Source organism: Panulirus ornatus, chromosome 1 (assembly GCF_036320965.1).
Source record: "Panulirus ornatus isolate Po-2019 chromosome 1, ASM3632096v1, whole genome shotgun sequence".
Taxonomy (NCBI): domain Eukaryota; kingdom Metazoa; phylum Arthropoda; class Malacostraca; order Decapoda; family Palinuridae; genus Panulirus; species Panulirus ornatus.
The window spans coordinates 69,505,238-69,522,564 of record NC_092224.1 but is presented as its reverse complement, the minus strand read 5'-3'; the positions used below and the strand labels follow the sequence as shown (position 1 = coordinate 69,522,564).

Genomic DNA, 17,327 nt, shown 5'->3' with positions numbered 1-17,327 from the left:
TGACACCATCTACTGCCTCAGGTCCTCACTACCATCCACTGCCTCATGTTCTCACTACCATCCACTGCCTCATGTCCTCACTACCATTCACTGCCGCATGTCATCACCACCATTTACAGCCTCATGTCCTCACCATCAACTGCCTTATGCTCTGAACACCATCCACTGCCTCATGTTCTCACTACCATCCACTACCTCATGTTCTCGATACCATCCACTGCCTCATGTCCTCACCATCAACTGCCTTATGCTCTGAACACCATCCACTGCCTCACATCCTGACACCATCCACTGCCTCATGTCCTCACCATCAACTGCCTTATGCTCTGAACACCATCCACTGCCTCATGTTCTCACTACCATCCACTGCCTCATGTCCTCACTACCATTCACTGCCGCATGTCATCACCACCATTTACAGCCTCATGTCCTCACTACCATTCACTGCCGCATGTCATCACCACCATTTACAGCCTCATGTCCTCACCATCAACTGCCTTATGCTCTGAACACCATCCACTGCCTCATGTCCTCACTATCATACAATCAGTAGTTAATGTTTTCAATAACATTCACGGCCTCATGTCTTTACTACCACCCACAGCCTGAAGTCCTATCAACCACTGCCTCATGACCTCCCTATCATCCAGTCTCATGTTCACAATAACATCCACTGTTTCATGTTCTCATTATCATCCACTGCCTCATGTTCTGACTTCCAACCACTGTCTCATGTCCTCACTACCATTCACTGCCGCATGTCATCACCACCATTTACAGCCTCATGTCCTCACCATCAACTGCCTTATGCTCTGAACACCATCCACTGCCTCATGTCCTCACCATCAACTGCCTTATGCTCTGAACACCATCCACTGCCTCACATCCTGACACCATCCACTGCCTCATGTTCTGACTTCCAACCACTGTCTCATGTCCTCACTATCATACAATCAGTAGTTAATGTTTTCAATAACATTCACGGCCTCATGTCTTTACTACCACCCACAGCCTGAAGTCCTATCAACCACTGCCTCATGACCTCCCTATCATCCAGTCTCATGTTCACAATAACATCCACTGTTTCATGTTCTCATTATCATCCACTGCCTCATGTTCTGACTTCCAACCACTGTCTCATGTCCTCACTACCATTCACTGCCGCATGTCATCACCACCATTTACAGCCTCATGTCCTCACCATCAACTGCCTTATGCTCTGAACACCATCCACTGCCTCATGTTCTGACTTCCAACCACTGTCTCATGTCCTCACTATCATCCACTGTCTCATGGCCTCATTACCATACACTGTCTCATGTCCTCACTATCATACAATCAGTAGTTAATGTTTTCAATAACATTCACGGCCTCATGTCTTTACTACCACCCACAGCCTGAAGTCCTATCAACCACTGCCTCATGACCTCCCTATCATCCAGTCTCATGTTCACAATAACATCCACTGTTTCATGTTCTCATTATCATCCACTGCCTCATGTCCTCACCATCAACTGCCTTATGCTCTGAACACCATCCACTGCCTCATGTCCTCACCATCAACTGCCTTATGCTCTGAACACCATCCACTGCCTCATGTCCTCACCATCAACTGCCTTATGCTCTGAACACCATCCACTGCCTCATGTCCTCACCATCAACTGCCTTATGCTCTGAACACCATCCACTGCCTCATGTTCTGACTTCCAACCACTGTCTCATGTCCTCACTATCATACAATCAGTAGTTAATGTTTTCAATAACATTCACGGCCTCATGTCTTTACTACCACCCACAGCCTGAAGTCCTATCAACCACTGCCTCATGACCTCCCTATCATCCAGTCTCATGTTCACAATAACATCCACTGTTTCATGTTCTCATTATCATCCACTGCCTCATGTCCTCACCATCAACTGCCTTATGCTCTGAACACCATCCACTGCCTCACATCCTGACACCATCTACTGCCTCAGGTCCTCACTACCATCCACTACCTCATGTTCTCGATACCATCCACTGCCTCACATCCTGACACCATCCACTGCCTCACATCCTGACACCATCTACTGCCTCAGGTCCTCACTACCATCCACTACCTCATGTTCTCGATACCATCCACTGCCCCATCCACTGCCTCACATCCTGACACCATCTACTGCCTCAGGTCCTCACTACCATCCACTGCCTCACATCCTGACACCATCCACTGCCTCAAGTCCTGACACCACCCACTGCCTCATATCCTGACACCATCCACTGCCTCATGTTCTCACTACCATCCACTACTTCACTACCACCCACTACCTCATGTCCTCATTACCATCCACTGTCTCACGTCCTCACTATCATCCACTGCCTCATGTCCTCACTACCACCCACTACCTCATGTCCTCATTTCCATCCACTGCCTGATGTCCTCACTATCATCCACTGTCTCATGCCCTCACTATCATCCACTGTCTCATGGCCTCATTACCATACACTGTCTCATGTCCTCACTATCATACAATCAGTAGTTAATGTTTTCAATAACATTCACGGCCTCATGTCTTTACTACCACCCACAGCCTGAAGTCCTATCAACCACTGCCTCATGACCTCCCTATCATCCAGTCTCATGTTCACAATAACATCCACTGTTTCATGTTCTCATTATCATCCACTGCCTAATTAATGTCCTCTCTACCACATACCGTCTCATGTCCTCACTACCATTCACTGCCGCATGTCATCACCACCATTTACAGCCTCATGTCCTCACCATCAACTGCCTTATGCTCTGAACACCATCCACTGCCTCATGTTCTGACTTCCAACCACTGTCTCATGTCCTCACTACAATCTACTGCATCATGTCCTCAATACAAACTACTGTCTAATGTTCTCACAACCATCCACTCCTCATGTTCTCAAAACCATACACTGCCTCGTGTTCTCCCTATCATCCACTGCCTTAGGTCCTCATTAACACCCCACTGCCTCACGTTCTCAATGCCATCCACTGCCTCACGTCATCACTACCATCCACTACCTCATGTTCTCGATACCATCCACTGCCTCGCTTCCTCACTAACATCCAATAAATCATGTCCTCACCACCACCCACTGCCTCATGTTCACATCCTGCATAAGGCAAAAACTAGAATACGCTTCTCAAGCTTGGTTACCGCACCTATAGAAGCCCAAGAGCTGGCTAATACAGAAGGTTGAAAGAGGAACATTAAAGATTTTGCCAACATCAAGAGAGCTGAAGTACTGGAAAATGCTTGAGAAGAGTGAGGGGCGATTTGATCAAAACAGTTAAGCTAAAGTTTGAAAACAGATCGGTAACGTACACAGTCTTCAAGAAATATAGGGATAGAACAACCACAGGAAATACCATGAAATTTAGCAAGAATTTCTTTAAAAAATATGTGAAGAATTTTATGGTATAAGGGTGGTGGATGAAAGTAATAAACTAAACGAGGATGTCGTAAATGTGGTTAGCATTCAGAAGGCAGAAAAAAAAAGAAAAAATAGAGAAATGTCGAGAAAAAACTCCCTCCTCGCAGTGTACAAACACGTTAATTATAGTCGGATTTCTTAGCCTGTTCTCTTCTCAATCTCCAGCATTCTTCCTGGAATTACCTTCTACTGTTGCCATTTTTTTATAATTTGCAATAAAAGTTGCTGTTTACTTATAAACTGTTTTTGTGTCCATGTAAGTACTAATGGCCTAACTCTAAGTATCTTTTTTACTTGATCGCCTTTTCCCGCGTTTGCAAGATAGTGCCACGAACAGACAAAATAAGGTCGCATCAGCTCATATCCATTCTCAAGCTGTCATGCGTAATGCACCGAAACCACAGCTCCCTGTACAGAACTTTCCATGGTTTACCTCGGACACTTCATATGCACATCAATCCCTGTATACCATATCGTTCCAATTCATTCTTTCATGTGCTCGCCTTTCACGCTCCTGCATGTTCAAGTAACGATGCTAAAAATCTCTTTCACTCCCGCCTTCCATATCTAATTTGGTCCCGCGGTTCGCCTTTTTCCCTCCACTTCTGACACATCATCATCATCATCATCATTACTATCATTATTTTGTAAGATTCGTCCCCAGCTTCTGTACCTTTTGTCAGAATATATTTAGGTCATTCTTACGTTCCTTGGTACCTGAAACATCGCTGATAATTTTCAGTTTATCAATTTACTTTTTCCTGAAATACACCGAAGTATAAAGCAAACCCTCACTATAGGCCAAGTGTTTGCCTCCGCCTAACCCTATAAATGACAGTCCGTTTGAGGCCACTTGTAATAAGATGAAAGCAGATAAAGATTAATTCTTATAGTACGAAGATGCAAGAACGTCCTGTCGTGAATCTACACAGGTTGGTTTTCGTCGTCTATTTTCAAATGTAGTTATGGTGTTGTTTTTAACAACTCTTGCTGGCAAGACACTTGATATGTCAGAAGTCCTGTAAAAATGCGCTTCGCTACAGTCGATGTGAACTGATAACCTTCATCGCATTTATGTCTATCTCTGTGGGTGAAATCAGACTAATACAGTCATATGTACCTCAGCAGAACAAGATACGCGACGCGTTTAATACTCTAACACATCTATATTAAAAGAATTCTTTGCATTCATTTCTCTAAATTAAATTATTTTGTCTTGCAGGCTTTCTAAATGATATATATCTTTTCTCAGTCAAGGAGTTAACTTGCTGCTGTGCTATCCCTTATCTGTTTTATTTCGAGAAAGTGACCAAAATTAAACCATAATACTCCTAGTAGGGGCGAATCAGTATAATGTGAGGAGAGGATTAGTTTTTTAGACCGTTTTAGTTTTCGCCTCTGCCAGCATCCTGTAAACGGTAATGCAAAACGGATTACAAGAGATCTCAATGGACCTCTGTCAAATGCACCTGGCAGATAATCATAACTCAAGTTTGTCCAATACATAAGCTTAAGTGTCTCCACAAAATGCAAACTCATCTCAGAATTTCAGGTGTTATCATTAACAGAAAAGTATGCCATCTCACGCAGGCTTTGTTTGAATCTATCCCTTAAATGTTCATTTTCTTACAAACTGAGATTGAAGTATTCTTGTGCTCTGACCACACAAGTAATCAACCTCTCTACATTGCTCAAGGGTCCAGCAGTACCAACAGCCTGGCATCAGTTTAGTAGGGACAACATCGTGTAGTCTACTGATCCTGTTATTTTCTCCATACAAACTTGTGTTACGTAATACAGTCCATTGTGACATAAAATGGATCCCCTATTCCTTAATGGACCCGAACTCAAATGCCTTGCCGATGAAACAAAAACGAAGCTTACCTTACAGATTCTAAGCTCAAAAACGATGCTTACCTTACAGATTCTAAGTTCCGCTTTCTGAAGGAAATAAACACGCCTTTTTTTTCCTCGTCAGTGTTATACAGCTCAAGCGAGTTCCTTTTTTTTTATTTTGTTTCTACAACCAATGAGCAAAAGTTTGAAAATCACTGTTATCAAAATTTCATTTGTTACCTGTGAGCTCAACATACCGTCAAGGTCTTCAGTTACAAACATTCAATTTCTACTGCAGCTTTACTTCTCGGTATAGTGTCGCTTGCGAATATCGATACAGGATGACCCATTATTACTGTCATTAATACATATACATTACCCTAAATGGTAGCCTGGCCTTTGATCTGACCCTTAAGTGACTGGTCAAAGGCCAGGTCATCGTGGTCAAGGGTCATATAATCGTGTTCAAGGCTCATACCGTGATTCAAGGTCATGACGTTCTGCTGAAGTGTTGTGCCGTCGTGCTCAAGCGACTACAAAGACATTTAAATTACTGAGTCAACTGTCAAGGGCATCGTCCTTCACGAGTGAGGGCTGGGCTGGCCAGCGAGCAGTACGACGAAATACCCAAGTAATATTATCTTGCAGCTCGAGGGACGCCAAGACGTGGACAACGCATTTGGCACAGGAGGTGCGCGGGATTTGTCTCATCCCCCGGCACGCGTCTTATGTTTCAGTGGCGTCAGGTTCACCATGAGGGCAAAATACGCTATTACTGGCCTCACCACCACCACCACCACCACCAACATCCGCCGCCGCTGCTGCTGTGTGGCGCGATCAGTGGCACGTGCTCTTCTGGTGAGGGACTTCAGTCACGTATTGTGCTCTGCGAATCGAATGTATTACCGTGATCATTCACGAGTTGTCTGTCTGTGTGCTGTGTTTCTGTACGTCAGGCAACGTGCTGTTTCTACAGTTACCTGCTTGTTTAGTACAGGGAGAGAGTTTTACACTCGTAGGGCCCTATCTCTTTAACTTTCTTAATCATATATACATATATATATATATATATATATATATATATATATATATATATATATATATATATATATATATATAAACGTCTGTACGCTGTTATCATACACCATTTCATTATTCAATTCACTGCATTCTTCTATTGTGATGCTACAGAAGTACTTATTAACATCTTTTCTAACACATTCATTAGTGTGTTGTGTTATGCCCCCTGCTGTCCCTGTCTTTGTACCATTCGAAGAATTGTTCACTGTCTACAGTCATCAATCTGGTGGGTACATATGTTGCTCTTGCATGGTGTGTAACTTTATCATCTTTAACCTCTTAACTTAGTTCTCTTAATTCTGCTCATGCATTTGTTTCTCTTCTCTGTATCTGCTCTATACTTTCTGCTTCTTTATTTACGGTGACCAAATATGAGATTCATATTCTAATACTAACCTAACATACGCTATGATTAGGTTGCTGAACATTTCCATTTATTCAAAAGTTATTTTAATATTTGCCAGCAGACGCTGTCGTCTCCTCTGCAGTTCTCGTCAGATGGAGCTCAATTGTAGGTTAGGTAAGATGCTGATTCCAAAGTCCTTGGCTTACAGATTCCTGCCGCTTCTTCCCGTCAGATAACATTCGTATCAAGGCATTCTCCAACCGTGTCCCATCCTCAATACTTTACATTCGCCAAGGCTGAATTTCACCAACCATGTATCGCAATCAACTGAGGGGTTCGTCTTGATCCCCTCGCAGTCTGATGCAATCCTCACAATTCTTCATTTTCCTCATGATCTTAGCATCATACACATTTACACAGATCACAAAGAGCAATGGTCCAAGGACGTCTAGACCCCTGTGGCTGCACATTACTTGTCACCACAACTCATTTCGAGAGAGTTCCTCTGACATGCGTTCTTCGTTCCACTAATCTTTAATTCATCGAAGGAGTGTCCTCTTTAAGTCGGGCCATGTGCTGTGCTGCTGTGTGATAAGACAACGTGCTGTGTTGTCAACCTCTTTACGTGCATGTGCTGTACTGCTGCATGTTTAGCCTTATGCTACGTTTCTGCAACCGTGCTGTTTTAGATCTCGCAGTGAACGTTACGGTGGTGTGTTTGGTCATACTGCTGTGATGTGTGTATGGCCATGTACTGTGTACTGTTGTATTCATTCACAGGTTGCTGTATGTTAGACTACGCGTTGTGCTGTTATGTGTTCGGCTACATGTTAAGCTGGAGTCTGTCCAGCCACATGCTATGTTTCTGCAGGGTTAATAATATGCGACGTTGCTCAGTCTGTCAGGCTTCCTTCTTAATGAATCTTGCTAGCCAAGTCCTGCGCTGTTACATTTCTGGTCATGTGCTACGTGCAAGTGTAAAACAGACAAGTGTGTGAGAGACCATGAGAGGGACGACAGGTGTGTGCGAGACCACAAGTGTGAAGGACGACAGGTGTGAGAGAGAATATTGGTGTGGGGGACTACTGGCGTGAGAGACCCTACGTGTGAAGAACAGCAGGTCTGAGAGACTGTCGGTGTGAGGGACCAAAGGTGTGAGAGACTGTAGGTGTGAGGGACCAAAGGTGTGAGAGACTGTAGGTGTGAGGGACCAGAGGTGTGACAAACCTCATGAGTAAGATACTCAAAAGGTGTCAGCGGGACTACAACTGAGAGGATCTACGCGTCAGGAGGACTACAGGTGTGTGAGGGAACACAGGTATGAAAGGGATTATATAGGTGTAAGGGACCACAAAGTTACTTTCGTTCCTTAAATCTTGATAGACGTCATCCATGAGAACAACCCCACACTGATAATAATGTCGTGGCTCAAACTCTTTTCGTCAGGGACAAAGACAGAGTTAAATTGGTGTGCGTTGGGCCAGAGGCTCAGGGTGGCAACACACAGGTAGATAGATAGTTCTCTCGGTGGTGGTGTGTGACGCCATTCAGAGAGGCAGCATCGCGCCTCAGACATCCCAAGTTAATTCACTGTCCCGAGTCGACCTTGTTGGTGAAGCACCCACGTAACAGAGACAATAACATACCAGCAGCACACGGGATCGATGGAGATCCTTTCGCCCTCGAAAACAGAAGTGTGCGTTCAGTACGCTGTTCCTTACGGACGTGTAGCTAAGACTACACAGCCCGAGGGACAAGGGACACTACAGTCTCTAAAACTTTCCTCAAAACTCCTCATCTGTTTTGTTTCAGCACACACAAAGAGAGGAATAGTTTGGTAACACGCCAACTCCATAGGAGACGAGACTAAGCCTCCCCTGAGGGTATGGCAATACGCCTTCCCCAGAGAAGAGGGGAATAAAGTCCCCCCCCCCCTACAAAGGGCTAAGGAAACACGTTCGTTCCCAGAGGATAAGAGAAGAAGCTTTCCTCCCACAAGATAAAGGGCTAAGAACATATGGAAGGCAAGCATCACGAATGACAACAGCACAGAGGGAACCTCTTGCTTCAGGTACTCACCGGCTTGATGTCTCGATGTAGGAAGCCGACCTCGTGGATGGCCTCGATGGCTCGCAGGATCTGGTGGCCGAGGCGTAGAGCGGTGGAGAGGCTGAAGGCGCCGCGGGGCTGGGCGCGCCTCAGCTCCGCCAGGTTCTTGGCCTGCAGTTGCATCACCACGTAGTTGAACCGCTCGTTCCGCCCGCACCCGATGAAGCGGCACACGTGCTCCCGACCTGTGGACGAGGGCGTCAGTATGTGCCATAGTTTACATGTATATGGAACACTACATGTGTGCTGAATATAAATGTACATACACTAGCATATCATGTACACCAAGCCTGTCAGTAAATATGTTCACCTCTCTCTTCTACACACACACACAAGCACTATACACACACACACACACACACACACACACACACATATATATATATATATATATATATATATATATATATATATATATATATATATATATAGTACACATCTGCTCCTTCTATCCCTGTGATGCCATGTCCACGTCACATGTGATGTGAGTGCGTCTGTCCAGAAAATGCACTGCAACCTAGTAGTAAGTGATGGGTGTCGTCATTATGGTAGCTGCATCGTGAGCATGGAGGGTCTTGGGATGTGTTGAGACGGTGTTTGTAGTGTAACGGTGATGGGTGATGTCCTGAATGTAAGCAGAAGAGTGCGACTCGTATTTGTCTGGGGAGTGTAGTTTCTGATGGGTGTACGTCTGGTGGGGTTGGAAGTTATTTCAGAGTGTATGTGTTTTGTCGGTGCGCTGTTTGTAGGAAGTGGGAGGATGTCAGTAGAGGTTACTGAAGTGTGAGGCAGGGGTAAGCTTTTTACCTCTACATGCGGAATGGTGGTTAGTTATGGAGTAGTTTGCGGGGAGGGGTACTGAGTGGTGAGCATGATGATGTGGGGCTGGACTGGAAAGCTCTTAGTTTCACTGTGGTAACTGTTGCTAGGTAGCCAGTGATTATTCTGAGCGCACTATTTTGTATGGATTGCAGCTTTGATATGTTTGCTTCTGAGAGGGTGAAAGACCACGTAGGTGAGATATAATTTAAAGTGGAGCTGATGAATTGTTAGTATATATATATATATATATATATATATATATATATATATATATATATATATATATATATATATATACCTTCCTGCCCCAGGATCCCCTTCACTGGGGTCCCCGCAGCACTCAAGAAGCTCGCCACGTTATCCACTGAAGTGCAGTGTCTTTACGTACATATTGTTGTGGGTCAAATGGTCTTCTGAAGGATGATTGACAAATGTATTCAGTGTGGAAATTGCATCTTGGACATGAGGAGTGTTGTGATCCGCTAATCTGAGATTGGTAATGCTGGAGAGAGAGGTTTTCAGAACACCGAGGAGAGAACATAACTGGTACATGCCTGGGGAGTGTAGTTTTAGATGGATTTAAGTCTGAGGGTGTGGAGTTTAAGACTGGGTTGGAGGGGCAGTTGGAAATGCTTGTTTAGTCGTTACAGGATGTATAATTAGTCAGAGTTGTAACTGGTGGTGGACGGGTTATCTGTACGTACAGATTATTGAACTGTGAAGTAGGTGGAGGCTTTTTGTTCTTACTCTAGGCATCGTAGTTGCTTGTGAAGTGGTTTGGTTAGGAGGGGCCTAGTACTACGGCAAAGAACTGGGCGTCGAGCATGAAGTAGGATTGCACTGGAAATAAACTGGTTTCAGACAGACCTCGATATCCTGGGCTAGGCTGCGACCACACCACACCTGGTGTGTTTGGCTAGGCCGGGACCACACCACACAGACCCTGATGTGCTGAGAGAGGCTGGGACTGCGCCACATAGACAGACCCTGGGATGCAGACATCGATTTCTATCCCGTCTATCAGGGTCTCCTGAGCAACCAAACTCAAGAATTTTACTTGAGATGGACCCAAAACTACTTTGCCTTTGACCTGGGCGAGTGTGAGCGAGGTCTGAGAACTTCCCTCCAGATTAACTTACTGAAGTTTCCTGAGCAATTCGCCCGTAAGCCATGCCTTCTCTTGAGGTGACTTAGCCTGGAGGCGATGTATTACTCAGACCGTGAGACGTCTAGATATGATCGTCTGTGGAAGGTGTGCTGCCTCTCACACCAGGTTAAGCCTCCAGTCACGATTCTTAGCTCCACCACATCAGTCCACCCCATGCCTGTCCCGCCCTCCTCCCACTTGGACCTACTTACCACCTCCCCCGTCCACCAACCACCCGACACTTCGTAATGAAGTAATTAATGTCGTCAGCCGAAATAAAGCAGATGTCTGCTGGAGAGGGAGCCACTCTGTTTTCGACAGAGTACAGGTAAGCAGGTAGAAAAGCATTCCCACACTGCCTCAGGTGACCAGGCGGCACCAAAGTCCTCCAGACTGAAGCAGATGACCAGGAGGCCTCAGTGTATCCCACAACAACATACGACCAGGTGGATTCCAGTGTTCCCACACTGTCGCAGGTGACCACGTAGCCTCAGTGCCCCCCCCCCCCCATTACACACGTGTCATTGTACAACTATCATTCCCTAATAATGCCTAGTAGAGCATTATGTCTGCCGTTAAGTCCAGAGGCAGTTCAATGTACGGCTGTCAACACTACTTTGATATAACTGAGCGACGGTTTTCTTAGTTCATATTGTTGACAATACTTGTGCAAGACCTTGGCTCTTGATGTGGTACACCTAAATTTTCTTGAAATCATGTGCTTAGGTAGTTTCAGATGTAGTGAATGTATACCTAACTCTACTCCTGAATCAACCGTCCGCATGACAAGATAGGCTACACCTTAGACCATGCCAGCCATGATGTGGTGGTCATCAACTGCATGAAAATAAAAATACCCGCTTATTCACAAGATTCCGAGCGAGGCTTCTGTGCCTCAAACAAACAATATCACCCACATGTCTGATATTAACTGACATCTCACTCTGTGTATTTCATTATGGAACTACTCTTTCCATTCACATCCGGGTATACCCCCATCACGTTCTCAGTGATGTTGGTTCCAAAGAATACAACTGTTCCCTCGAGGGTTCCGAGGAAGGTATCACAGCCTAGCTTCTACTACCTCCGTCCCGACGTGCTCTTTCCCTCGTCTACTACACACACTAGAGTCTTAATGGTGACAAATTTTAGTTTCGTAAAAATCCAGGAACTCGCTGCTCTTTTCCGTATTCTTGGAACACTCTCTTAATACCACTAAGACCTTTAATATTCTTCGTTTTCGTTATGACGGTCATTATCTTCAACGTTCTCATTAAAATCAGAACTTGTCTCTGTACTCAGCTGTGGTTTATGATACTTTCTTTTCTAACTCATTAGCAATCTTTATTCTTTTCAATTCTCGGTCAAGATTATTACTGCGCGTTTGTGGACCCACCAGTGACTTTTAATTAGTGTTCTAATTTGTTTTATGACTGCTCCTGTGTACTACAGTAACAGCATCTTCCAGTTCTTCATGGCATGTTCTTTTTACTCGGGACTGAAATTTCAGTGATCCTTCAACCTTGCAACAGGAATTCCAGGGCTTTTCATACTGATGAACGACTAACCTGCCCTCTAATTCAAGTTCAGTGGTGACTTTTGGCCATAGTATTTTTCTTTTCCCAAATCGCGTGCCTTAAACTCTTAAAAGACCATTTAGCACATGATTTAAGGACTTTGCCTCACCCGAATCTAAAATGATACTATATTTTGTTAATAATATAATATGGACAGTAACTACGTGATGGTAATTGTAATGGTCGATATTTCAACAGCGTTCCGCCCGTCTGGACATTACTACTCTCCGGAGCTATGCGAGTTGGTAAGGGATATGAGCTTTAAAAATCACACTAGAGATGATGATACATATTTTATCATAATTAATTACTCTCCATTATCAACGTTAACGAGATGAAAACATACACCTGAACTTGTAATTGATAATTATTAACGTACTGATAATAGGAGAATATTGCATTTGGCAACTGAGGACGAATGAGAGTAATCCTCCTGAATGGGACTATTACGTACATCCCTCACTCTTCGCTGAAGCTTGAAACAAGGAAGCTAAGAATGTTAAGGCGAGTTCTCATAAATCTGAAATATTTTGCATTGATTAATATTTCCTAATCATGTAAAGTGGTTATTAAGATGCACGACTATAAGGATACACAAAAGATGGGAAGTTTCTTCTACCAATCACCTTTGGTTTGTTTGTAAACGAACCATATAAGACTGGTTGGCTAAGCCTTAGCCTGGCGTATCAACTTCAACGGTCGAGACAGCTGTTAACGTGAATATATAACCACCAACTGAAATATCTTTAACACCTTCAAAGTAAGGTGAGAGAAAAGGAAGAAGATATTACTCAAATGATACCTTTACACATCATCCTGGGTTGTCTACATGATATATCCAAAGTAGAATGCAAATGTTCTCAACAAAGTAAACCATATCTTATGTCCTAGCCATCGCTATGATATTCCACACCATTACCATTTTCTTATTCTCACAAAATGCAGGGCTATTATCTAAGCTAATTTTTTTTTTCACGGCTGTAATTGAGACATAAAACTAAATAAATCAACAAATAAATGTAAAATGAAATAAGATACATGAAAATAAACTATGTCAAACTCTCAAGTAACTTTCACACAAATTGCCGCTGTTAATTTCCCGTTCATTGATATCCGTAAAGAAGACTTCTTTCACCAATCCAATCCCAAATGATTTTCAGTAACTCGGGTGAATTGCATGGACCATGTATCCAACCAACTTCGGGATTAATCTAAGTACCTTCATAATCAGATGTAATCCTCATCATTATCTGCTTTCCTCATGATCTGGTCATCATCGGCAAACACATTCAGGTACGAGTTCAGTCCTTCTGGCAACTACACACATAAATCAAGGTGTGCAATGGTCCGAGAACCCAGCCCTGCAGCACACCATTGGTGACCCAACAAGGATCATGCATCCTTCATCTTCCAATAAGGTAATTTCTATTCGTTACAGGTCTCCCCTTACTCCTGCCTGATAATCATCACTCTTCTTCAACCTCCTACGTGATAAAGTGTTACGCTTGATTATCCCTGTTCCCTCAGTCAGCGGTGCCTCACACTGCAAGTCGTCAATCATTTACTTCTGTGAGAGACGAGGGGTTCGGCGGTGTAGTGGAACGCTCCTCTATCGAATCGAACATCATGGTAAAATAAGAAGTTTTCTTTACTGTAAGTTTAGACAACAAGGAAATGCATATAAGAAGACGAGCTACGAATCTGGGGGAATTGAAAGCGAAAGGAAATGGCATATGACATAAACGAGCGGAAGGCATCTCCTGTTCCGTGAGTCTCTTTGTATTTAACTGAAGAATAAAGAGGTTATTGAAAAGAAAAAAAAGAAGACTCAAGAGGAGTATTTATGAATTTTGGAGGTAGATAAAAACCTGTCTATTGAAAGGTGCCTAGCCACAGCTACTGGGAATGACACGATAGGGCACCGAGTTCCAAAGCTTCGGGTAGTTGAGAAAGTAATTTCATTACAGATAAATTATTAGGTTGTACATGGAAAATCACTTAATATCTAATGTTTGTCATATCTGTCCATTAGCCGGACGAGGACAGAATAATAATAGATTAATCATTAAAAGCAGGCTAAATGTTTTCTTCTTGCAACTGTATAGAATGGTCTTTGATACGATGCACTATTATCGGGAAAACTTTAATAAGGTATGGAGGCAATCTTCACTAACTACCCTTCTGGCCGTGAGATGTACAGTTAAGGTGTATCGGTTAGCACCGCTGACAGTGACGCTTTCACAAGCCCGCACAGATTCAAATGCTAGTAGTGACACAGCCGCAGTCAACCCCAGAAATTTGGTTAGATAAAATTCAAACCCGACAGTGATCGCCGTCAAATTCTTTTACATTATAAATTGTTGCCAAAAGCTGACCGATGTCTGCTCTTTCAATTATCCCAAAACACTTCGTTTTCAACAGTTGTAGAAAAGAGAATCTCGTGTAAAACAGAATATTATATTTCACTTCATGTTATCAGGGACCATTATGCCGACAACGTTTTGCCCATGTGTCTGGCCCGTATTAGGCTTCGTTTTAACGTTTAGATTACTTTCCTGAGTTTGGATAGGTTTCTTGAACAACCTTGGGCGAAGAACGTAGTCTTAAGGATAATTCAGTTACAAGAAAGAGTGATTCGTGTCTTTAATCTATTCACATTAAAAATATGTTTCTTCACATTCTACTTGTACATAAAATTGTTTCATTTACCTCATACACCAGCCAGCAAATTTCATGCATAACTCGCCATTTATCGTGATCCAAAATGACAACATTCATATCTCAGGAGTTTTATCACAGACATCGAGGTCAATAACGTGTATTTATACTCCGACTGCTCAAAATGCGAGTGAGGTCCAGAACTTAATAAATGCCAAAGGCGTCACAGTGTACGGGATCAAGGTATGAAACAACACTCATTTATATATGACGTTGGAGGAAAAATCACAAGAGAACCACGATATTAAAACTGCTACTTAATATTTTTGGAGGTAGACATGTATCATCTGTATATCCATACCTAAAAATGTTATAATACATTAATCTTTATACAAGGACCACATAAACAGAGCGTCGTGGTTTAAGAATCATCCCTAACGCCTGAGGAAGGTATTAAAAGATTTTTCGGTCGTGTAGTACGACCTTGACGGCCTTAATGACCTTGGTAATTGATGGACCTAAAGCCCACACAACCAACCAACCTTCAGGGATTCATATTTACGGCACCTAACTGTGGACATATTCTATTTTCCGTACTAGGGACAGAGATCATGTGCCAAATTAATGCACTGTTTTATGCAGCATCCTTGGCATGGCTTCCGAAATTGATTTTGTGTAATTACACACTTGTAAACAACGAAGGAGTCTTGCACCTGTGGGGCCCTATCTCTTGAACTTCTCTCCTAGCGTATGTCTTACACTTTTGTAAGATGTCCATTTACTATGGTATCAATCGGTTTATCCCAATCATCCTCCATTCTTGTACTAGAAAAGCATTCCTTAACTTTTCGGTTACAAGTTTCTTGTCTAATTTCACGTTAGGTCCTCAGGCTGTTGTATCCCTGCATCCTCCAAAGAACTGTGTCATCAATAAGGTTTAAAAATTCAAAGGTTGCGTCACCTCCATCTATCTTCCCTTCTCCGCTGTTATGCCTTAATATCTTCATCAATAATATCAAAACTTTCTCGATAATGGTTGAAAACAGAGGAAATGTTTATCAAGCAATTGAAAAAGTTTAATGCTAACATTATGTAATATCAGGAGATTCTCCTTTTAAATCGCAGAACTCATTTCTTATAATGATTCACTGCTTGAGATATCCTCAGACATTTAGTACACACTGTAAAAGGTTAATGATTTTGTGCAGATTATCAAAATCAAGAACAAAATCAAGACAAGAGTACTGCACCTGATTTACCTATGGAATAATCTTACCCTTTCCAAATTACTTATTGCTTACGAACAAAACAAAATTTTACAGGAATGATAGTTTTTATCATATCAATAACCAAACACTAACACACTTTCTGTTACCAGGTAATGTGAATCTAAATCCCTCTTTACGTCCTACATCTACACACAGTACTTACACCATCGGTGCTGGTTCGTGATAAATGAAACTGTTCCTGGTTATCGTCTTGAACCTAACCTACGGCCTTTAAGCATGACGATAAAACCCCCTGAACACAGGAAGAGCCTCGGGTATGATGGCCAGGCCTCTGACCTGACCTTGAGAGGTCAAGTTAAATGCCAGGCCATCATACCTAAGGGTCAAACAGGTGTACTCATGTGGGGTAATGAATTTGAGTGAGCAATGAACGGTAAATCAAAACACTAGTTCACAAAGGTGATGATTTTCAGAATTAGGAAAATGATCGAGACGTTAACTAGACTCCTTGTTCACAAAGCTAGCCATAACGTAGCTGGAGACAGGTTTCTAAAATTGTCTACCACTGCCCGTTATCAGGACATGACTGTGTCATCTGTGGGTAAAGATGGAAAATATCTAGATGTTTAGTGTGTGAAAATCCGGTAAAGCTGTGATTAAAATAACGTTAGTCAAGTTGACCATATACACATTCCCTATGTAGCCCTAACACAACTCCACCCATGCATGCCTTATTACTACTTATCAAACCATTAAAACCATCATAAGTACGAATACAATTAGTAGATCAAGTGGATAGAATACTCACCTTGGAGCTTTTTGAGGACGGCCACCTCCATCTTGAGGACCTGCTTGGGTTGCTTGGCAGACTCCAGCTTGAGGGCCACCTGCTCGCGGGTCACCAGGTCCTGACCTTCGTAGATCTCCCCGAACCCGCCGCCGCCAATTTTCCGTACCTACAACGACAACACAATGTTACACTGGGGACCAGGTCAGCAAGTGATCAATCACAAGAGATGGCCTCAAATAAATCATCAGACAAAGCGAAAGAAAGGGCGAGGGATGGGGTGGAGGTC

General features: G+C 43.1%; 1 protein-coding gene across 13 annotated transcripts in view; it reads right to left on the bottom strand.

The window, feature by feature from the left end:
- Positions 1-17,327, bottom strand: part of Asator (tau-tubulin kinase asator) — a 595,476-nt gene that overhangs the window by 242,842 nt on the left and 335,307 nt on the right. For all 13 annotated transcript variants that reach the window (XR_011712966.1, XM_071663284.1, XM_071663303.1 and 10 more), the window contains 2 exons: positions 17,060-17,207; positions 8,789-9,003 (listed from right to left, as the gene is read on the bottom strand). Coding sequence is in view for 12 of the 13 variants with exons in the window: in XM_071663284.1 (XP_071519385.1) it covers positions 8,789-9,003; positions 17,060-17,207 (363 nt within the window). In the remaining variant the exon portion in view is untranslated. The remainder of the gene's footprint in view (positions 1-8,788; positions 9,004-17,059; positions 17,208-17,327) is intronic.